Below are 24,204 nucleotides of genomic sequence, written 5' to 3' on the forward strand. Positions count from 1 at the left end.
AGAGCGGTTCCTGCCCCGCGGCCTCCCTCCCTCCGCAGCCCTGTCAGCAGGCCGCGTGGTAGCTCCTTGGCACAGAGGCGCCTGGCTCAGAGGGTTAAACCTGCCCCAGGTCTCCCAGACGGGACGAGCTTGAGTCCAGCCCGTTTCCGAGGCAGACGAGGAATAACAGCTGGAGGCAGGCCTTGGTGTTTTCTCTTCCATAAAGAGTAGAGGACGTTGCCTCTGCCAGAACTGCCTTATATTTGGGCCAATATGGTAATTAAATTGTGCTCTTAGAATGTTCAACTGGAGGTTTTCAGATTAAAATACCGAATTCTAAATAAATTTCAGACCCTGATTTTTACCGAATTGAGATCATTTTCTGAGAAAAAGTGGCTTTACCCTTAGAGACATTTGACAGTTAGCCTAAGCGTACAATATGGAACAGGGGTTATCCTGCATCAAGATGGGCTAGATGACCTAATAGGTCTTTCTTTTTTTCTCTAAATTTCTAGGATTCTCATGATTTGAATATTGATGAACTCTTTGACTTGAACATTTTGTTTCTTCTAATTGTTCATCTTTTCCTGATAATTATAAGGTACACCAGGAGGACGGAATCAACTATACCCTTTATACAAGGTGGATTTTTGAAACCGTAGACCTTATTTTGTTTTAGTCAAACATGACCCTAGACTTCTCTCTTCTGACTTCTCCTTCCTCCTCTAAAACAGCCCATGAAAAGAAAAGTGAACTTTAAAGCTTCTTTTAATTCTGTTCGGTTGGCTTGGTCTTTGCTCCCAGTAATCACAAGCTGGTGTCCTCCAGAGGAGAGTTCAGGATGCAGGGTGGGATGGGGTGAGGACCAGCTTAGCCGCAGCTCAGATCACCCCCATCAAACGTGCTGGGTTTGGAAATGTGTGGGTTCTTCATAAATAACACTTAATGCTGACAACAGGACCAGGAATTTAACATAAATAAGAATAAAGGATTCTTGGGTGGCTATGGGTCTTGATTTCCAAAGAGACCTCTTGTTCCCTCTTCCAGCCAGGTTTTCAGTGAGTGAAGGGAAGGGGAACGTTACGATGTGTGTGTTCTGCAGTATTTTACTAAGTAGTTAAATATAAGCTCAGAATAGAAATCAGTTTGAACAAAAACTACAATTCTTATATGTAACATTTCCACGTTAATTCAGCCAGCCAGGTAGACTGGTAGAGAACACTAACTTGAATTTGTTATAGTTTTTCGTCCAAGTGTGGACATGTGAACATTAAAAGGTGTGTTGGGCTCTAGAGCATTTGTATGTATCTTCCTGTTTAGATGTCTGATATGCCAAAGCCTGCCTTCATGAAGCAGAACCTGGATGCCCTTGGAATTGGGACCTACCACAACATCGCCTTCATCCACCCGGACACTCCCATCATCAAAGCCTTGAACGTCTTTGTAGAAAGACGAGTGTCAGCCTTGCCTGTGGTGGACGAGTCAGGTCTGTGGGTTTGGTCATACCAGGGCCGAGGAGACCATGCTTTGTCCTCTGGGGCAAACTTACTGTTAAATGGTCAACAGATTGGATTGGGTGGGTGGCGGGCAGGGATTGGGGATGAAAATTTAGATCTGGTAGATCAAGTCAGCACCAAGGAGCACTCAAGTTAATGAGAATTCTAACCAGCTTATTTTCACATTTTCCATTAAGATGCAATGTCATGTTCATTTAAAAGTAGACAAGTTTGTTATTAGCAATACTTAATTGCTAGTAAGTGTCTGATTAGGATGGATTTTAAATGTTACTTTTTGTTTCTAAGACATTTTTCTAACATCTGTTTTCATTTTTAGGAAAAGTTGTAGATATTTATTCCAAATTTGATGTAATTGTAAGTATTTTTAATTTCATCACACCTGTCATCTAGAATGCATTTAAAACACTCATTAATCTGTTTGCGTTTTCCCCGAATTTAACAGCTTTTGCGGATATGCGAGCAGAGCATTCCGTAGACTGTCCATAGTAATTGTATTTAACGTTCACTGGCTCAGCAGTGAATAATATATTAGCATTTTATAGTTGTCTTTTCAGTACGTGGATAGTTTATCCAGCACTCCAGCATGTGTAAATATTTTAAATGGTCCTATTTCCACTCACAAGACGTTACTCGTTCTGCCAACAGGCAAGGGCTTAGTGCACACGTGAATTCGGGGATCCCTTGCTAGATAGAGCCCATTGTTTGCTAATTGGGAACAACTGTTCTAAAGACAGCAGCAGCATTCAGGAGAATGACTTAAAGTCCTATTTTTTAACCCTGGTGTATATCTGGAGGGGGTGCCACTTCTTTCCACAGGCTGCTTTCCTTTCCCCATTCATTTTAAATGCACTTCCTTAGGGTTTTATGGTATTTCTAAGAAATTCTAAGAAAGGGAACTGAAACTCTGGTAGCCCCAAATGTGCTCCTCCTTTTTGGCCGTAATGTCAGTCCCAGCGTTAAATATTTCTTTGCAGCCAGCTGCATCAAACCCTTTTGTTGCATGTATTCTGCTTACCGATAACAGACATCCGGAAACAGGCACTTGGTTGGGTCAGGTTGTCCAAGGCTGAAGCCGTGTGGGTCTGTGGGGCCTGTCCAGCGCTCTTCGTCCCCCACTGCTTGAGCCCAGGGGCTCCCCAGCCTCGGGCACCCTGGGCGCTTCTCACCCTCTACAAATGTCCATCCGCCTCTCCAGAGACTTTATCCGCTCGGGCTCTAGAGCCTCCCCGGGGAAGAATGGGGGGTTCTTCCGCAGGACAGGCCGTCCTATTTCACAAGGTTGCTCCACGATGCAGGTATATACCTCTCTGTAAGCGGCCGTTACTATTGGTGATGAACTAATGCTAAGGGCGGGTGATAACCTGGCGTGGTGGGACTCACGTAAGATGAACATGAATGTTTTTTAAAAAGAATGTGAATTGAAATGAAAGGATATGATTCACTGTTACTTTATTACAGAACCTTGCTGCTGAAAAAACCTACAATAACCTAGATATCACAGTGACCCAGGCCCTTCAGCACCGCTCCCAGTATTTCGAGGGTGTCGTGAAGTGCAGTAAGCTGGAAATCCTGGAGACCATCGTGGACAGGATAGTGCGGGCTGAGGTGAGGCAGCGGGGCCGCACTCCTCCCTCCCTCCCCACCCCTGCCCCACTGCGATGCCCCAAGTACTCACTGGCTGGGGTGCTGGGGGGATCGTGAATCGCAGGAACAGCCAGGGAGACAGAGGCAGGGTGTCGGATATCGACTTTCCCTCCAGAACCTCGCGTGTTCCCTGATGCGTAGGGCATCTGGAAATGTTCATTGAACTGATAAGTCCTGATATCATAGTTGAATCAAACTGGTAAGAGACTTTCATGGTTTAAAAAATACACAAGAAAACAAATGTCCCAAGGCCTTCAAGTTCCATTAGGGTATTTATGACTTTGAAGTTAAAAATGTGTGATTATATAGTCTTAACAAAGTGAAGGACAAATCAGAATTATCTTTTGATCTTTTTAAGTTAGTGTTCTCTCTTTCCTTAGATAATAGTAGACGGTCTGATAACGTCACCTCCTGACCGTTAGCACTTGTGTGCCCTCATACTTTACTGTGTGTAGGATTTTGGGGTGTACTTAAATAAAAGGTGAGCAAGATCACTGAATAACACATCTAATTCAATATACCCTCTCCCCAAATCATTTCTTTCCTTTCTTATTAAGGATAGGAATGTTCTCCCATTTATCACTCTCTAGGACTAAAGGCTGCAACTGTGTTCTTTCTGGAACAATCCCTGAGTAGGCAGAATGCGTTCATAATGATACGTCTGCTCTGGTACTTTTTATTATAAATATGAGAATGCAGTCTGAGAAGAAGTGTCCCTGATAATTTTTTAGGCTAACAGGCGATCTTAACATTACATATGAAGTAGGGGTCGCATCAGAATACAGCCCCCTTGCTGGAGCCGTCAGATAGAAACACAGCCCCATTTTCATCATTGTGTATTGAAGACTGCCGCCTTGCCTTGTGCTCACCCTATGGGGGTCCCCCACCCCCATTACCTCTCCTGTGGCTTTTGAAATGTATTTCAATAGCATCTCAATATGAATTCTTAACTTTTTCTACCTGAATTTAATATCCATCACTCGTTTTCCAAAGAGTTTTCATTGAGTTAGGAACACATCTTAACTTTTTATTAAAGTCCTTAGAATTATGTGCCTTTTGAAGATCATAGGTAATGATCCTAATTATTTATAAGGACAATGGACGCCCATATGTTAGAATCCCTTGTAACAGCGAAACATTCTAGAAGAGAAAAAGCCAGTTACTGTATATCGTATAATTCTGTGCATTTACATGCATATATGTGTGTAGAAAAGAAGCTAGAAGGGCCCACAGCGCAGTACTAACAGCGGCTGTTCTGGGCGGCGGAGCTCTGGCTAACGCGGAGAACACGGAGAGCACGGTGCTCCTCCGCTCCGAGCTCTCTTGTTTGAGAATATATTACTCTCAGGTAAAAGAAAAAAGGTAATTGGCTCGTCCTCTCAGTTTATCTGGTGAGCAACAGATATTTCTTTGTGATAGGAAAGGGGTCATTGAGGAAAATAAAGATGTCATTCAACGCTTCTCATTACGCATCTTGACTTTTTTCCCCCATTAAAATAATTTCTTTCACCCAGTGGCTCCTTACCAGGGGACCAAGGCCAATTTTAGCTTAAATATAGCTGTTGGAGAAAGGGCCTCCAGTATCAGCAACGATTTGGTTTATTTATATGACATAAATACCACACCAGCTTTTTGATACCCAGGAGCATTCACTAGTTTAGACGCGGCAACAAGGGACAAGGAAATGTTTTTGGTGGTCATTTCTGCCTGGTAGAATTAATTCTCTGGGTGAGATGCCCACCCCTTGACCTTCAGTAGTTCAAAAGAGAGTTATTTAGTTAGCATTATTGAACGTTAACAACAAATTGTGTCTCCCATTGACAATACAGCATTCTCTGCTCCTAGATACCAGCCATTTTAATTTATAATTATAGTTCAATAATTGGATTGTATCGCAGGATTACTGAAGACCCTAAGGTTTTTTTAGAGAAATTTTTAAAGTTTAAGTCATCTCCACACTCAACATGGGGCTCGAACGCAGGACCCCAAGATCAAGAGTCGCAGGCTCTTCTGACTGAGCCAGCAGACTCCCCTAGAGGAGCTTTTAAAAGTCATGTCATGAGAAAGAACAAAGTGATTTTTTTTAACCCAAAGCAAGCTAAGATGTGAAAAGCATCCCCAACACAGTATCAGAGACAAACCTAAAAACAGAATTCCTTCCCTTTCCATCTCTTTCCAACTCACAGTGTGTGTTGAGGGGATAATGTTCCATAGGGAGAGGAAGATCGTCTCCAGGGCAACCAGCGGGCGTGTGGTCACCTCAGGCCTCAGTGCTAAAGCTCGGAAGTGAGGGCTCAGAGAAGCTCGATGCCTGCTCACTCCTCTCCTGTGTGAAGGGTGCTTTGTTCGAGTGACACCTCACAGCACCGGCCATTCGTTTATAAAAGACCTGAGTAGAACATGAGATGTGAATGTACTCTGTTTCACTTTATTATAGTTCATTTATCCTCTGAACTATATGAATGTATTAATGTCTGAACTTCAGGGAGAAAAGACTATAAAACAGTGAACCGTGACCTGTTCTGTTCCAGCGTTCATTTGGACATCTTTCCCATGTAAATCAGTGGCGGATAGCTATTAGAAACTGAAATACTACTTTAAAAATGCAAAATTCTGTTTAAGAGAATATTATGGCTACATTGTACTTCATTGGTTTGGATTATATCATTCATACATTAATATTCTAAAATTTGAGAACAGCGGGACACAGCTGGTGAATTTTTCCTACAAGTAAAGTCAGCATTGCATTTTAACTTTGGAGCCTAAGACCGTTCATGGTTCTGGACGCCATTTCTGTCTCTTATTTGTGGGACGTATTCCTTGTATACTATATGAAAGACGCATTTGCTAATACCCGTTGTAAGCAGAACCTTCTGTAAACCTGACATGGGAGCTACTTCTCTCGTTTGCAGGTGCATCGGCTGGTGGTAGTAAACGAAGCAGACAGCATCGTGGGTATTATCTCCCTGTCGGACATTCTGCAAGCCCTGATACTCACACCCGCAGGTATGCGTCCCGGCTGCGGGCCTTTCCCTTAGAGCGCAGGCCGAGCGGGGAGCAGGGCGGGGGGCCGCCAACCGCTGCTTCCCCACTCATGCCTCCGCACCATGTTCGCTTTCTGTGCGGCTGTTCTTTGTAGTTATGGTGCTCTAGTTGGGTGAGAGAGAAAAGTTTATAGAAAGTATTCTCAGGAGCATCCTATCCACGACCACAGTGCCTGGATAATTGAGGTTTCATTGCCAGATTCATAACCTTTTCCATTAAAAAGCTAAGATCTCTTCAGTTTTGCTTTATTTTTAGGACTATTTCCTGGAAAACATAGGAGGGAAATTCATTGGGTTCTAACTATTGAAACCATCATCTATCCTTAAAAAAAAAAAAAAAAAAAAACTTACTAGTGTTTTGAGTATATAAAACAGAAGACCTAAACACAAATTTTTTTCCATTAATTGTGTATTGGAAATTACATTAACTACCAAACAGCAAATGACTAACCTCGTTTTCTGCCAGATCAGCTCTGAGCATGTGCTTAGGCCACGGTCAGGGAGCATGCAGGGAGAGGGGAGGAGGGGGCTCCAAAAAAAGAGGGGTTGGTGTCTCCTTTGTGCCATGTTTCATAGAGGTGGGATGAAGGGTCCTAAAACACCAGCCCTCTCTTTCTCCTCCCTTCCCACCCCCTTTAAGCACAAACAATCCAGCCTTGGGCCAGACTGAGCTGTGCCAAGACAGGCCAAGACCGCAGACTAAGTCACTCCTGGGAGTTTCAGGTGTATGTCAAACAGTAAAGTGTGCGTGTACTAGAATGAAATCGAACTAGCCAAGACTAGGGTTCAGTTGGCTTGTAACCTAAAGATGCCCATCTTAGAGGGATCCCGCCACAGGGAGAAACCTCCCGCCCACGCCGTGACGCCCGTAGAGCAGCAGCACCTGGACGCTGTCCGCAGAATCGGAAACTCTGCAGATGGGCCCTCGGACAGTCATTTTCAACTTCAGCTGTTAGGGAACCTGAAATTCCCGATATTCCTCATAATCATGAAAACTGATAAAATGACTAAATGAATGTGAGACTGTGGACAGTATTATTTGTAATAACCCCAAACCGGAAATAACCCAGACACCTAGCAGAAGCCGACTGCATGACCTCCCGCAGCACTGACCGTGAACACACCTTGCTGTATTCGACCTCACACACGTGACATCGAGCGGAGGAGCAAGACCAGTCAGGGCGTGCGATGACGCTAACCGACAACATAACACAGCTCCCAGTGCACGGTGGGAAAAGGCCTCCTCCCGGGCAGACTCGTCCTTGCAGGCACATAATTTGGCACCTTCAGAAAAAGGCACCCCTTTCCCGGGCAGCGGGCCTGGGCCAAGGCACACATATGCTCGGCAGCATCAGGGTGAACTTCAGCCCTCCTCCGTCCTGTGGCCAAGATTCTTTGTGCACTGCAAACTCAAGACCGAACAAGTCAAGTTCTTCAACCTCTTTATGCCTCGTGTCACAGGCCGTAAGAATGAGCATGTTGCCTGGGGCGCCTGGCTGGCTCAATCAGGAGAGCATCAGACTGCTGATCTCGGGGTTGTGAGTTCAAGCCCCACGTTGGTATAGAGCTTACTTTAAAACAATTGTTTTAAAGTTTTTCAATTAAAGTGAGAAAGTTGGGCTGGATGAGTTTACATTTCCATCCACATTTGATATTTTAAAAATTCTAAGTCCCTAATACTGCTCTGTGGGGAGGAACCCTGTTCCACAACCAGAATTTGGAATGTGCGTTTCCATAGAAATAACTTGCTAAAGATAGTGAATTAGAATTCTCTACCATGGAGCGTGTAGAACGCTAGGAAATGCTCCAAGTGAACATCTGGATCAGCACTCTCCTGGACCACAGGGCCGGCCGGCCTCGGATCAGCAGCCCTTGAGACGCTCACACACGGGCGGCACGGCGCGGTGTAAGCATCAGACGAGGAGTCCAGCCGGTTCGCCTGGTGCCCCTCGTGCCCTGGGAGCTGCCTGAGTGGGCAAGCTGCTCGCCTCCTTTGGCCTCTGCCCAGTGAGCTGCAGAGCGAGCAGACTCGCACAGGCCCTGCAGCCCTCCGAGACTCTGACCTGAACCCAGAAGCATGCACGAAGCCGTCTGTGCGCCGCGAGGCCCCGCCGGACCCGGGAGCCACCCCGCGGGGTGGGTGCTCGCGGACCAGTCAGTGAGAGGCCCTTTCAGAAAGCGTCCACCGTGACACGAAGAAAAGGTACCAGAGGTTCTTCTTTTCAACAGCTGACGGACACAGTCCTCCACTGAGGATGCTGATTCGCTGTAGTGTTTCTCTTCAGCAGCTCCTTGTAAAACTCAGACGGTCCAAACGAACCGCACGTGCACACACAGCACCAGTGAGGCCGTCGTCTGAAGGCAGGAGCCACAGCTGGTCAGCCCTTGTTCTTAGAGACTGTTCAGCTCTTCCAAAAGTCTCCTTGTGTCTGAAGCTAACACAGGAGAAGCTGCTGAGATGAGAAAAAAGGTGGCGTTCCCAGCAACCTGTTTGGAAACGCACCAGCCCGATAGGTGTTACGTGCAAATATCCACAGACCTAACACTTTAAAACGTTCTCAGAGTGTGTACAGACGCATGTGGGACACACCGCGGGGTCGGTTCCAGACCACTGCAGTAAAGTGCATATCGCAATAAAGCGGGTCCAAGGAATTTTAAAACGACAACGGACATGCCTTCATTGAACGATACTTTATTGCTAGAATGTGCTAACTGCCATCCGAGCTTTCGGCGAGTCAGTCCTGCCGCAGCTGGAGGGTCTCGGCGGCGCTGCCGACCCATCAGGGTGCTGGGCGCTGGAGGCCGGTGCGGCCGTGCAGGTTCGTAAGACAGGCGTGCGGTTCGCCGCCTCGACGGCTCGTCCGTCACGGTTTCTCTGCCGCGGCCGGTGCTGCCGGGTGGCATTTTACCCGCAGCAGAACTGCCTTCAGAATTGGAGTCCGTCCTCCCGAGCCCTGCCGCTGCCTCGTCGGCTGAGCCGCGGTCACGTTCTCGATCCTCGGTGGTCGTTTCAAGCATCGTCTCGGCGTCTCCGCCAGGACGAGCCGCATCCGGGAAGCCCCTTGCTTGGCGCGGCCCGAAGCAGCGGCTCCTCGTCCGCTCACGTTCGGTCCGGACTCTGCAGCAGCTCCGTGCCGTCTTCGGGCTCCACGCCTGGTTCTGCCCTCTGGCTGTGTCTTAGTTGTTGGGTTTCTAGAGCACAGACGGAGGGGACTTAGCATCAGTCTTAAGCACCCTAGGGTTTTCAGGTCACCGAGCACCGGCTTCAGCTTCAGGTCACCAGGCGCGTTAGCCCCTCACAGGAGGGTCCGCCTGTCCTTTGAAGCTTGAAGCCAGGAGCTGCCTTCTCCTCTCCGGCTGCGAAAGTCCTCGCTGGCGTCTCCTCCAAGACCAGGCTGTCTCGTCTACGCGGACAGTCTGTGGTTTAGTGCGGCCACCTTCATCGGTGATCCTAGCTGGAGCTTCTGGAAAGCTTGCTGCTTCACCTTGCGCTCCTGTGTTATGGGGACGGCGTCTTTCCTTGAGCCTCCTGACGCGGCCTCTGCCAGCTTCAGACGTTCCTTCTGCAGGTCCTCACCTCTCAGCCGTCCTAGAACCGAGGAGAGTCCGGGCCTGGCTCTGGATGAGGCTTTGGCTTAAGGGAGCGTGTGGCTGGTGTGGTCTCCTGGGCAGACCACTGCCCCTTTCTCCACGCAGCAATAAGGCTGTTTCCCTAATCATTCGTGTGTTCCCTGGAGTAGCACTTTTTTTTTTTTTAAGTTTATTTAAGTAATCTTCTACACCCAACATGGGGCTCCAACTAACGACCGCAAGACCAAGGGTCACACACTCTTCCGACCAAGCCTGCCAGGTGTCCCTGGGGTAGCACTTTCGATTTCCTTCAAAAACTTTTCCTTTGCATTGACAACCTGGCTGTTTGTTAAAAGAGGCCTGGCTTTTGACATGCCTTTCTCGCACTAAGCTTAATTAGCTTTTGATATAAAGTGAAAGATACGTGGTGGATTGTTCCTTTCCCTTGAATACTAGGGGCCATCGTAAGGTTGTTAATTGGACTGATTTCAATATTACTGTGTGCCAGGGACTAGGGAGGCTTGAGGAGAGGGAGAGAGATCAGGGAATGGCTCGTCAGGGGAGCAGTTAGAACACACACATTTATTAAGCTGCTGTCTTATGTTTGTGTGTGGTTCATGCTGCCAACAGTTAAAATAGTAACATCAGAGATCACTGAGGGGCGCCTGGGTGGCTCAGCTGGTGAAGCTCAGGTCATGATCTCCTGGGTCGTGGGATCAAGTCCCGTGTTGGGCTCCAGGCTCAGTGGGGAGTTTGCTTGAAAGATTCTCTCCCTCTGCCCCTCCCCTCCTTTCCCCTGCCTCTTTCTTGCTCTCAAATAAATAAATCTTTAAAAAAAGATCAGTGATCACAAATCACCATAACAAGTAAAATATGAAAAACTTTGAAACACAGAATTACCAGAATGTGACAGAGAACAAATGCTGGTCGGAAAACAGCGCAGCAGGCTGGCTCGATGCAGGGTTGCCGCAAACCTTCAGTTGTAAGAACTAATCTGCCAAGTGCAGTAAAGCGAAGCACAAGGAAGGAGGTGCGCTGTGTGACAGCAGTACCGTGCACCTCCACTACAACACGGGCGTCCTCCACTACAACACGGGCGTCCTCCACTACAACACGTGCGTCCTCCACTACAACACGGCCGTCCTCCACTACAACACGGCCGTCCTCCACTACAACACGGCCGTCCTCCACTACAACACGTGCGTTCCTTCTTTCACAAATTCTAGCAGTTCTGCTAGAACCCTTTTCTTTTTCCAAACTAAATCTTGCATATTTCAACTTCTGACATGTAGCAGACTCGAAGTGGGCTGCTGTGACTGCAGGTGGGGGAGAGGTGCTTGGAGCCACCTGCTCATCTCCTGTCCCTGCCTCCCAACATCTAGAACATTCTCCTAAGGCACTGCAGAATATGGGTTAAGACCACCAAGTGGGGGGGGGGGGGGAAACCACAGCTGCTGTGTGTAGGACAGGCCCAGCTGCCACGTATTTTTCCATTGCTTTGACACTTTCATTTCTCCGTCTCCCGACAGGTCCCAAACAGAAAGAGGCGGAAGCAGAATGACCACTGTGAGCGGAGAAGCCCTTGGAGGAGAACCTGAACAGAGATTCTGGGTCACGCTTTGCCTCATGAACACTGACCGTGACAGATGACAGTCGAATGGCTAAGAATGTATATCAGGGTTTAGTGATGGGTATTTTTTCCAGTGATATTGAAACTGAGCATAAGAAACAGAGTTTATGTGTTTGAAGATTCAGGCTTGCATTAAAAGACTGTTTTCAGACTTTGTCTGAACGATTTCAAATGCTGTATGTTATTAAAGTGCACTGTGTCCTGAAATTTTTATTACTTTTCATTTCAAAGAATTCACTGGTCTGTAACAGGTAATATGACATAAGGCGAGTGCATGGCCTCTTCAGACCTAGTGCCTTATGTCAGAACACGCGACATGTCATCACCGCGGCCCATGGCAGCTGGAGCCACACGGTGCTGGGGCGTGAAAGTCTTTGGACCTTTACCAAATCAGTTTGTTTTCATTAGATTTGTCGAACAGTTGTAATTTGGATATAAATAATTACTTTATAAAACTTCTTTAATGACAGTTTTATGTTTGTCTGTTCTGAACTATAATGTAAACAAAACTGCTTTACAACAGCTTTATTTATTTTTACTTTCATGCAATTTTTTACACATCGTGGTGGGGAAGCTTCACCGTACCCATTAATAAACCATTGGTTGTTATTTTTAAATGGCAAATTTCTCATTTAAGTTTGGATCTGGAGAGGGTAGGACTTCTAAAATAGCCACCGTTAGGTTTTAAAAGCCGAAGTGTCTGAAAGCACGTGTGGAGACCTGCTCTGCTAGACTGGAAACAGGCAGCGGTTATGAGGAAACAAAAGTGCCGGGAAGATGTCTATTTTTTTCTTGTGTATTGAAATGTAAAATCATGACGTTTGTATGACTGCTGATGCGATTGTTTTTGTAAATTTTATTGTGGCATATACAGTATTGTCATATGGTTGAGAAGAAACACAATGTTTCCTAATGTAAGTGCTCTGAAAATGTCGACACTGTGTGTATATATATATATATATATATATATATGAGTATAGTTTGATTTGTTTTGGGGTTTTTTTTTTGGCAGATTGAAAAATTAAAATAAATCTTATTATCGACCATTTTGTTAAAGACGTTCTTTAAAATACCATGTCTTTCAGCACATATTCATTAAAAATCTGCACGCAGTTCCCCACTCAGATAATTCTCCCCAAATGAAGAACATGAATTCTATCCCTTTTTCCATCATCAGAAAAAAAACGCTTAATGACTTGATTCATAAACTTCACCTCTCTCCACTATTAAATAGAATTTAATGAAAAATTGGTGTGCAGATTTTCGTGCCAAGCGTCGCTTTTTTGATCTCCTAAGAGGCCAAATATGAGAGCACATGGGTCCATTTCCCCATAGAAACAACTGTGACTGTGACTTAGGTTAACGATAACACTTGGGAGAAAGCAAAAAAGGCACAAAGCTCGTCAGACAGTTCTGAAACTCAAAGCCTGTTTTCATCCCACCGCCGGTTTGCATGGCGCACACGAGTGTGCACGGACTCCACCACGTGTGGGTGTGGGCTGTGTCTATTCGGCCTCAGAACCTGGACCGTTTACAGAGATGTGTTAACGTTTTCTCCTCCCACGAGGCGCAGTCCCGCCCACGGGGAGGGCGGGGCTGTGCGCATGTGCCCACACTCGGGCTCGGGGCACACCCGCAGGAGCTCGTCCGGCCACACGTGCCCACACTCGGGCTCGGGGCGCACCCGCAGGAGCTCGTCCAGGGCACACGTGCCCATTCCCGGGCTCGGGGCGCACCCGCAGGAGCTCGTCCAGGGCGGCAGCCACTCACCAGACGGAGGGCTGTGATCCAGGAGCTGCTTCCAGCAAGTGATAAAAGACAGGGTTCTGTTAAGTGTCCTCTCGGTGCCCTTCTAGAATGAAGGAAAAGTGCCACTTCAGCCCGATGAAGGAAGGATTCTGAGGGAAAAGCCTAACTGACCTGAGAGAAACCACCTGGGCGCCATTGCGGGATGAGCCTCAGGTGTTTGCAGAGCCCTGCTCCCCGGCAGGCTCGAGGGGACCCCCTGAGCAGCAGGCATACTGGCATCGGCGGGGCCTGCCCCCCCCGCCCCGCCCCCACCGTGGCCCTCACACCAAGGAGGAGCTCAGGGCACCCAAAGGCTTGTGAACAAATGAGTGATGAATATGAAAGAGCGTATCAACACGAACCACATCTGTTCCAGAAATGGAGGGCATCCGTTCTGTTTTATATTCTAATCTCTAAGAGAAACAACGGATTTATTGAACCAATGACATTTCTTAGATTCTCCTACAGAAACACTTGCATGAGCAGACAGTCCTCTTAAACCACTGGCTCATCAACCTAGGGAGATGTTGGACCCTAGAGGACATGTGGCAAAGTGGAGACATTTTCGGTTGTCGCCACTAGAGGTGGGGGTGGGGTGTGTAGTACTGGCACCAGGTGGGTAGAGGCCACAGATGCTACAGAGGACGGTCCCCATGACACAGAATACCCAGTCCAAGATGCAAGTAATGAGCTTAGACAGTCTGCCCTGAACAAGTAAAATCCTTTGGGTATTTTGGCTACATTTGTTACTTTCTTACTGAATCCTTCTGTCTTTGGGGAAGAAAAACTCAGCAGGCAGCCTTTCTGGGAAGGGAGACAATCAAAGTAATCCACAGGTGGATTCCATAGGATTTACTTTCAAAGTAAGTTGGAGAAAATTCCAACCCGTAAGGAAATACTTGGAAATACTTGGAAAATTAGTTTCACAGTTTATAAAGAAATCTAGAAGGAGTTACAAAATTATTTTTCACATAAAATTTCCTATAAAATTGGCATAGTTATAAGTCTGCATAAAGAGTATGCTTAAGACACATTCACAGGAAACCCCTAAAATCCCCCCCCATTGTGGACATAGCCTGATTTTATTTCTTGGACTTAACACACTGCACAGAATTTACCTTAAACATCGACCACAGCAATGGCATGGGAGGTACGATTATCACTTGGCTCTCAAAGGTATTGAGATCCTTCCTGCAGGGAGGTCAAAGAAAAGCCAGGTATCTAGTTCCTTCTAGAACCCTCCGTGCTTGAAATACTGCTGACCTCCACCTCCAAGGAACTCGCAGATGGGAATCAGAAGACTAGCATTTTGAAATGCTGCTCTGAGTTCAATTATGGGCTTCCCTCTCTGGAAAGCCCGCATCACAATCATCTGCTCTCACCAGAGCCTAAGGGCCACCTACGTCTGCCTGGTAGGTTGGAGATGCAGGATTGGTCTCAGCTGCCCCCACTCATCAACGTCAGGAGCTTCTGGCCCTCTCCCTCCCCCTGCTCCTGCCGGGACACTGGTCACCACCACAATAGTCCCAGACTGCCACCTGTCACTGGTGCTCCTTTACCCCAGGCCGAGGGCACCCCAGCTACCCCTCCTCCCAGCCCCAGGGAGAAATGCTTCTGACCCTCCTCCAGGTGCAGAGTCTCTCCCTCCTAGCCCAGCGCACAGGCCTGAGAACAGGTCCCTTCCTGTCCTTCATACCTCTTCCAAACTGTGCTGCTGAGGCCTGGGAGAAATAAGAAATGGCCTGACGCCAAGCCCTGGGCTGCTCAGGGCCACAGCCTCAGCCGTAAAGACCAAGGGAACTTCCACCTGCTGCGCACGAGGCCTGGCGACTGCCTGGCCAGCAAAGACCCGAGGAGGGAGAGCATCCCCCTGCCTGCGGCACATGCACGCCTGGCGCCCTCCTCGCTTTGGCTTCCTGGCCGGCAAGGCTCCCCGAGCTGTTGATAAGCCCAAAGCGCTGACCCTTCCAGTTTACATTTGTCACAGCCATTAAATTGCATTTTTAAACAAAAACTCTCACCATCTCGGGTGCCTGGGTGGCTCAGTCAGTTGAGCATCTGCCTTCATCTCAGGTCATAATCTCAGGGTCCTGGGATCGAGCCCCTGCTCAAGCTCTCTGCTCAGTGGGGAGTCTGCTGCTCTCTTTCCCTCTGCCCTTCCCCCAGCTAGAGCGCTCTCTCTCTCTCTCTCTCTCTCTCTCTCGCACACGTGCACTCTCGCTCTCAAATAAATGAATAAAATCTTAAAAAAAAAAAATTCTCATCATCTCATTTCACTGCTCAGAAACCATCACGGGCCCCGGGCCCCCGCAGCCCTTTTCTCCTGCTGAGCCTCCCACCCACATGCTCCCTGCCCTTCTCAAAGCGCCAGGCCTTCCACACCTGCCCACCGGCCTGAGCGGGTCCCCCACCTTGCTTCCCACCTGCAGACATTCAACTGCTCTCTCAAATGCCACCTCTGCCCTGGAGGCTCGCTGGACTCTCCCCTGCTCACAGACGGATGCCTCCCTCCTCACGCAACCCCGAGCCACACTCCCGTCGGCCTGCTCCACCCTGCATCCTTCCTGGGCGGAGGGGGGCGCTGGAGGCCTCCTGGCACCTGGGGCAGAAGATGTGCTCTCAGCACTGCCCTGAGCACCAGGAAACTCGTAACATCCCTCGCCTTTCCTGGCCTGGCTTTTCCCTCTGTACAGTTACCGAGAAGGACAAATACGTGTGCGCATGCTGTCACATGTGAGGGCACTCCCTGAACACTCAAGGACTCGCCGACGTTAGTAGCAGGCCTTGTCCTCAGTGATGCAGCGGCCACCCGAGTCCCTCAGGAAGGGCAGAGCACCCCACTCATCTCCATATGCTTACAGTGGCTCCTCGCTGGGCCTGAGAGGGGCTTCACGAATGTCCGTCTGACGTCTGGTGAGTGGCCGGTAAAGGCCAGGACATGGACTAGGATCGGGGAGCTGGTGACATGCTCCAAGCACGTGAAGCCGTGCCCCGAAATAGCCAGGTAGAGAGGCGCCACAGAATGGAGCGCCGTCCGCAGATTCCGAGGCAGCCCTCTTCTCTGCCTTACACTGTAACTTTTGAGTTCTGACCCAGGTATTCCAGAAGAGGACGCCGAAGGCAGGCCCCTGAGGGCGTGCGCCTGTCTGACACAAAGGGCACCTCCTTCTCAGAGGAGGGGATGTGGACGCCCGCAGACCCCCACGGCACCCGCGGTCACGGGAGAGGGCTGCCCCGACTGGTCGGGACGGCAAAGCATGGAACAGCACAAGCGCCAAGCTCCCTTCCCTTGGGAGGAGGACGGAGAAAAGAGACAAAAATGAGGCTGGCTTCAGGCGCTGGGAGTGGAAAAGACCAGAGAGACGGGAGCACCAACACAGTCCCTCACACCTCCAGAGAAGCAGAGGATTTGATAAGCTCACTCCTGACCCTCTTAAAATCCAGAAGCAGCCATTCCAAGATATTTTGAGAATTCCTATGTACCGTCTTTCTTTGCACCTTGTCTTCTTTTTAACAGCTGACAAAATTTCCAGAAACTTCCAAAAAAAAAAAAAAAGTGCTGGTTGAGGAACAGCCCTTGGGAAAATTTGTAATCAGAAGTGGCAGGTGAAAGGAGTTGGCAGGTGGAAGCAGGTGGAAGATGGGTGGTCCCTTGTTGGGGGATTTCCAGTAAACCAGCCTGGAACGACATCATCCCTGTTGCTTTCCAGAACCACATCACAGAGAATATTTGTTTAGTACTGATCAATTAGAATTCTGTATCAGGTAATTTCTTTAGCAACTACTATGCTGTGCACGAAGCACCGACCGCGGGCCGGGCACTGTCCGAGGGGTCTGGGCCACATCTGTGAACACGACAAACCTCAGCCCTCAGGAGCTTCTGTTCTCACGCCCAGGCTGAAAATCTGAAAAGCAGAGCAACGCCACAGCATCTTAAGGTTTTTGCTCCAGCAATTTTCTCCCCCTGGATCAGCCCCCTGGCCCCCAGCCCAGATTTCAGCTCAGCCACCCCCCTCACCACCTCCAGGTCTTGCTGTGATCTCACCTTCTGGATGAGGCCTGTTTTGACCACATTCTATTAATAACTACTAGCACCATAAATAACAACAATGCAAAGGAAAAGAAGGGGGAGGAGAAGCGACAAGCTACTGAGTGCGTTTCCTGCCAGGCGCTCTTCGGGGCCTGCGCGCGCTCTGATCCTTGCACAACATCTGAGGCAGTCTTTATCAGCACCAAGCTGGTAACCTGGCCAGCCTGGTACCACTTGGAATTCGAGGACTTTGGGACTTGACAACAGGCCTCACTCCAAAGCCCGTGCTCTTAATCCCAGTTCGAAACAGCTACTGCGAGTTGAATTGTGTCCCCAAAAAAGTTTTGAAGTCTTCACCCCCAGTACCTGGGAATGTGGCCTTATTTGGAAACAGGGTCATTGCAGATGTGATCAAGCTCAGTGAGGTCACACTGGAGCCGGGCAGGCCCTAATCCAATGACTGAAGGCCACATGACAATGGGGACAGACATGGGTGTGACAAAGCTGGGCACCGAGGAGGTGCTTGAAATGTTCCATAATAAAGAGTTGTTTTCAAAACTTAAAAATTTTTACAAAAGTAAGCCATTTGCTTTCCTTTTAAAAGCAATTTTCTCTTAACCTAGACATTTTAAAATTAAAATACATGAAAGGAAAGATGTGACTGAAAATAAAAAAGCAGAAACGTGGTTTCTCAGATGGTGATAGAGGTTCATTTTCTGGTACCGTGAAACCATTTGTTAGAAATAGGGCACACTCCTATTCTTAGCACATTGAAAGGAAAGTTGTCTTCAAAAGTAACCATATTATAGATTTCAGACATCTTAACACAACACTTAGTGATGAATGATTAAGATTCGTTCATTATACTCGTGCACCTGATGGTTCTATTTATTATACTATAAATTAGTTGACCCAAATGCTATTTTTTGAAACAAGTTTTTTTAAGAACTGCAAACAGTTTTTAAAAGAGAACAGTGTGTACTTCTATTATTTGCAAATTGCCTGGAGGAAGAGTGCTCCCCACTGGGGCAGCCCTGCTCCTCCAGCCACGCTCAGCACCCCCTAGCCTCTTGCTCAAGTCCCTGTGAGCACCCCTCCCTCACCGGCAGTCCCTCACTGTCCGCCCCTCTGGCGGCCCTACCTCCTCATCCAGCCTGACTCCAGAGTCTATGGGTGCATAGTTTTCCATCATCTACCATTAATTCGTCTCCAAACCCTCTGCAAGAAAACACTAGTCCCCTCACCCTGAGTTGAAAACGTGAGGTAACCCATCTATTCTCTTTTCCTCAGAGATACCACTTACGGGCTTTGCCGTCCTCCTGCGTCCATCTGGACCAACGACTTCTGAACCTGCTGCCCGGCCAGATGCTTGTCAATTTTATTCTTTCCAAAACCAGCATGTTAGTTTGTTAAAAAGATTTAATTCTGGGGGCGCCTGGACGGCTCAGTCAGTTAAGCATCTGCCTTTGGCTGGGGTCATGATCTCGCGGTCCTGGGATCCAGCCCCTCAACTGGCTCCCTGCTCAGTGGGAAGCCTGCTTCTCCCTCTCCCGCTCCCCTGCTTGTCCTCTCACTCTCTCTCTCAAATAAATAAATAAAATCTTCAAAAATAATATTTAATTTTGTTTTCTGTATCTTTCACTTCAGTTCTTTATTTTTCCTTCCTTCTGCTTTCCTTAAGTATATTATATTCTTCTAACTTCTTAAATGGGTCACTAAGCTCAGTAATGTTCAGCCTTTTTTGTGGTTCTAATGTAAGCATTTAAGGTTAACTTTTTCCCTTTTATGGCATCCCGCATGCTTCTATTTGTAGCATTTTTATTACCAGTTTAAATAGTTTCTAATTTTCTTTATGATTTCTTTTTGACCCACGAATTATGCAGAAGTATATCTCCTACTTTCCAAATGGATTCTCTATGTTTTGTTATTGATTTCTAACTTGATAGCATTGTGGTCGGAGAATGCGGTTGACAGAAGTTCTTGGAAATGTGTTGAGGCTTGCTTTATGACCCTCTCCGTGGTCGCCTTTCATAAATGGCTTATGTGTCTGAAAAGAAGGTGTATTTCTTTTCATTTGTTGACAGCAATGTCCTACAGGTGGTCATAGAACAACTTTGTTAATTCTGCCGTTCAAATCTTTTCTGTCCTCACTGATTGTTAAAAACGACTTCACCTATCAACTACTAAAAGGTATTAAAATGTCCTGTATGATTTCAATTTCTCCTTGCAATTCTGCCAAGTTTTGCTTCACATATTTTGCATAAACAGAATGTTATTGGTTACGTAAAAGTTCAGAACGGTGACACGTTCCTGGTGAATGAAACCTTTCACATCGTTATTTAGAGACTCTGTCCACAGTAACAGTTCTGCTCTAAGACCTATTTCATTTTATATCAATGCAGCTTCACAGGGTTTCTTTCGGCTGGTATTTGGTTTATCCTTTTCCCAATTTTACTTTCAATTTTTCTGCATAATTTGATGAGTTCTTACAGCCAGGGGGACTTAAAACCTGGACTTTTAAAAATCAGCAGGCTCGGCTCTGAGCCTGGAGGGCAAGAGGAAACGGAGTCCCCACCCTTAAAGAGAAAGCACCACAAACAACCCAGGAGGTACAGCAGAGAGGCAGCGCTTCGGAGAAGGCCTGGGGCAAACCAGAGGGAGAGCTGGGACTGGTCTCAGGGCTCACTGGGGGATCTCCTCCAGGAACAGAGCAGCTGGCTGGCACCATTTCCCTCCCCCACGCCCCCAACACAAACACATGGCCACCTGCGGGAACAAGCACAGCGCCAACACTTGCTACCTTACTTGCTAATGGCACAGCCTCAGACCACCCCCATCCTCCACCCCACCCCCCACCCCCCACCCCCGTGCTATGACAGATCTGCCCCCTTCAGCCAGGACTGCCTCAGTCCTGACGCTCTGGGTCCCCTCCCCCAGAAGACCAGCAGCTGGCAAACCTTGATAACACTGCACCTCCCCCACCCCCTCCCCCATCTCTCGCTTTGCTGAGCCACCCCCTCCAACCCGGCTGGCCTCAGTTCCTCTAGTGACAGGTCCCCTCTCGCAGAGGACCTACACGCAAACCTCACAAATACTGCGCGTCTTGCCCTGTGAACGTTGCAGATCCACCCCCTGGAATACGCTCTCGGCCAGAGCCCCTCCAAAGCAGTACCACAAGCCTGGCAGTGCGTAAGCAGCTCCAACAGAGGCCAGCACTACTCCAAAGTGACTCCTGCCCCAGCCAGAGGGAAAGATAGCCACACACACCAGTCAGACTGCAGCCCCAGCAGTGGCCTGGGGGCAGACAGCTGGTCTGACTACAGGCCCCGCCCACCAAAAAGCGTCCCAGGGGACAACACAGGGAAAGCACCCTGCATTTTGGTGCTATTGTATCTTGCAAACACCTGGTATGACTCAAACCTCAGGGGGCCCCAGAGTGGCCCACTAACGCCACAGGGACCAGACACTGCCCACAACAGGCAAAGTAAGCCACTGCAGATGACTAGACTGAGGGGAAAAGCGGCTCAGTCACAACAGCAGGGTACACACAACACACATAGGAGACACTCCCGAAGAACAAGGTTCTGGTGAACGGGAGACACTGCACTGCAGGGCACACCAGGACTTCTTCAGAAGGCTACTACTTTCAAGAGCAAGAGACACAGCTGACTTTCCTAACACACAGAAAGAGACACAGAGTGAGATAAAATGAGGAGACAGAGGAATATGTCCTAAATGAAAGACCAGGACAAAATCACAGCAAGAGACCTAAGTGAAATGGAAATAAAGAATATGCCTGTTAGAGAATTTAATCTAATGATCATAAAGCTACTCGCTGGACTTGAAAAAAGAGTGGTGGACCTCAGTGAGGCCCTCAACAAAAAGAACCAATCAGAGATAAAGAACACAAGAAATAAATTAAAGATACATTAGATGGAATACGTAGGAGACTAGAGGAAGCAGAACAAATCAATGACCTGGAGGACAGAGTAATGGAAAGTAATCAAGCTGAGCAGGTGAGAGAAAAAAAGTTATACACAACGAGAATAGACTTAGGGAACTCAGCAACACCATCAGACACAATGACATTCACATTATGGATATCCCAGAAGGAGAAAACAGAGGAAAGGGGGCAGAAAATTTATTTGAGGAAGTAATAGCTGAAAACTTCTCAAATCTGAGGAAGGAAACAGTAATCTAGTTCCAGGAGGCAAAGAGATTCTCCAGCAAAATCAATTCAAGCTGGTCCACACCAAGAGACATAGAAATTAAAAGGGTAAAAAGTAGTGATAAAGAGAAATGTTTAAAAGCTGCAAGAGAAAAGAAAGCAGTTACATATAAGGGAAACCCCCATAAGGCTATCACTGATTTTTTCAGCAGAAACTTTTCAGGCTAGAAGAAAGTGGCATGCTATATTCAACGTAATGGAAAAAAAAAATCTGCAGCCAAGAATATTCTATTCCAGCAAGGTGGGAAGACAGATAAAAAAGGAATAGGAGAGATAAGGAGCTTCCCCGACAAACAAAAGTTAAAGAAATTCAAGACTACTGAATCAGCCCTATAAGAAATGTTAAAGGGGATTTTCTGAGTGGAAAAGAAAGACCATAAGTAAGAGTAAAGAAAGCAGGAAGCACAAAAGCAGTAACAATAAGTACATCTGTAAAAATAAGTCAAGGGACTCACCAAATAAAAGGATGTAAACTATGCCACCATAAACTGAAAATGTGGGGGGAGGGGAGTAAGAACGCATGCATGCTTTAGTGACTATCAACGTAATATAGACTATTCTATGCAGAAGACGTTGTATACGAACCTAACGTGACAGATCAAAAACCAGCAATAGATACGTGAAAAACAGAAAGGAATCCAAGTACATCACTCAAGAAAGCCAACTTATCATGAGAGAAACGAGCAAGGAAAGACAGTAACAGAGAATAACTATTAAAATAACCATAAGACAAAAAACAAAACAAAAACCAACAACCATAAGACAAGTAACAAAATGGCAATAAATACATATCTATCAGTAATTATTTTGAATGTAACTGGACTAACACTCCAACCAAAAGACATAGGGTGACAAAACAGATTTAAAAAAACAAGACCCATCTATATGCTTCCTACAAAAAACTCATTTCAAACCAAAAGACACATGCAAATTGAACGTGAGGGGATGGAGAAGCATTTATCATGCACAGAGATGTGAAAAAGAAAGCCAGGATAGCAATACTTATATTGGACAAATATACTTTTAAACAAAGACTGTAACAAGAGACAAAGGACACTATATAATCATGAAGAGATCAACAAAAAGCTAGAACAACTGTAAATATTTATGCACCCAAAATGGGAGCACCAAATACATAACGCAGTTACTAACAAACATAAGAAAGTAATCAATAGTAATACAATAGTAGGGGATTTTAACTCCTCACATCAATGGACAAATCAGCAAAATGGAAAATCAACAAGGAAACAGTGGCTTTGAATGACACATTGGACCAGATGGATTTAGCAGACATGTTCAGAACATTCCATCCTAAAACAACAGAACACACATTCTTTTCAAGTGCACCATGGAACATTCTCCAGAACAGAGCACATATTAGGTCACAAAACAAGTCCCAACAAATTCAAAAAGATTGAAGTCATACCATACATCTTCTCTGACCACAGCTAGAAACCACCACAAGAAAAAAAAATCTGAAAAAAGCAAAAATACACGGAGGTTAATTAACATGTTATTAAACAACAAGTGGGTCAACCAAGAAATCAGAGGAAATAAAAAAAATACATGAAGACATAAAACATAACAGTCCAAAATCTTTGGGATGCAGCAAAAGCTGTTCTAAGAAGGAAGTTTACAGCAACAGGCCTACCTCAAGAAAAAAAATCTCAAACAACTTTACCTTATACTTAAAGGAACTAGAAGAAGAACAAATAAAACCCAAAACCAATAAAAGGAAGAAAACAATAAAGACGGGATCAGAAATAAACAAAATAGACACCAGAAAAACAACAGATCAATGAAATTAGGAACTGGGTTCTGAAAAAATCAACAACACTGATAAATCTTTAGCCAGACTCATAAAAAAGAAGACGACAATGACAAAGAAAGAGAACTCACACAAAATCAGAAATGAAAGAGGAGAAATAACAACCAACACCTCAGAAACACAAAAGATTGTAAATGAATATTACGAAAAAATTATATGCCAACACATTGGACAACCTAGAAGAAATGGATAATTCCTAAAAACATATGACCTCCCAAAACTGAATCAAGAAGAAACAGAAAATTGGGGCGTCTGGGTGGCTCAGTCGTTAAATGTTTGTCTTCAGCTCAGGTCATGATCCCAGGGTCCTGGGATCCAGCCCCGCATTGGGCTCCCTGCTCAGCGGGGGAAGCCTGCTTCTCCATTTCCCACTTCCCCTGCTTGTGTTCCCTCTCTCACTCTCTCTGTCAAATAAATAAATAAAATCTTTAAAAAAAAAAAAAAAGGAAGAAGAGGAAGAAGAAGAAGAAGAAACAGAAAACTTCAACAGGCCCGCAATGAACTTGAATCAGTAATCAAAAAACTCCCAGCAAACAAAAATCTAGCACCAAACTGCTTCACAGGTGAGTTCTACCAAACATTTAAAGAAGAGTTAATACATTAATACATTAATAATTCTTCTCATACTATTCCAAAAAACAGATGATGAAGAAAAATTTCCAAATTCCTTCTGTAGGCCAGTATTAAAATTACCCTGATACCAAAATCAGATAAAGACACTACAAAAAAAGAGAACTACAGGCCACCACTATCTCTGATGAACATACACGCAAAAATCTTCAACAAAATAATAGCAAATCAAATCCAACAACACTTAAAAAAAATCATTCACCACAATCATGTGGGATTTATTCCCAGGATACAAGGGTGGTTCAGTATCTGCAAATTAACCAATGTGATACATCACTTTGATAAGAGAAAGGATAAAAACCATATGGTTGTTTCA

The 24,204-nt window shown here is 46.4% G+C and overlaps 1 protein-coding gene and 1 long non-coding RNA gene across 9 annotated transcripts in view; one reads left to right on the forward strand and one right to left on the reverse strand.

The window, feature by feature from the left end:
• The window catches only part of LOC121105780, an 8,796-nt gene extending 2,750 nt beyond the window's left edge, over window positions 1–6,046 (reverse strand). Inside the window, exons 1-2 of the long non-coding RNA XR_005838448.1 lie at window positions 5,325–6,046; window positions 3,172–3,286 (exon numbers count right to left, since the gene is read on the reverse strand). This is a non-coding gene — a long non-coding RNA (uncharacterized LOC121105780). The remainder of the gene's footprint in view (window positions 1–3,171; window positions 3,287–5,324) is intronic.
• The window catches only part of PRKAG2 (protein kinase AMP-activated non-catalytic subunit gamma 2), a 255,589-nt gene extending 243,737 nt beyond the window's left edge, over window positions 1–11,852 (forward strand). For 6 of the 8 annotated variants that reach the window (XR_005838439.1, XR_005838440.1, XR_005838441.1 and 3 more), the window contains 6 exons: window positions 1,300–1,465; window positions 1,813–1,850; window positions 2,955–3,101; window positions 6,053–6,146; window positions 10,649–10,953; window positions 11,284–11,852. Coding sequence is in view for 2 of the 8 variants with exons in the window: in XM_040643779.1 (XP_040499713.1) it covers window positions 1,300–1,465; window positions 1,813–1,850; window positions 2,955–3,101; window positions 6,053–6,146; window positions 11,284–11,315 (477 nt within the window). In the remaining 6 variants the exon portion in view is untranslated. Of the gene's footprint in view, window positions 1–494; window positions 622–1,299; window positions 1,466–1,812; window positions 1,851–2,954; window positions 3,102–6,052; window positions 6,147–10,648; window positions 10,954–11,283 lie in introns of those variants that run through there. The other 2 variants (XM_040643779.1, XM_040643780.1) reach the window with 2 other exon arrangements.
• Window positions 11,853–24,204: the final 12,352 nt, after the last annotated feature.

The sequence above is a fragment of the Ursus maritimus genome, unplaced genomic scaffold (genome assembly GCF_017311325.1).
Source record: "Ursus maritimus isolate PB19 unplaced genomic scaffold, ASM1731132v1 scaffold_3, whole genome shotgun sequence".
In the NCBI taxonomy this organism is placed as follows: Eukaryota; Metazoa; Chordata; class Mammalia; order Carnivora; family Ursidae; genus Ursus; species Ursus maritimus.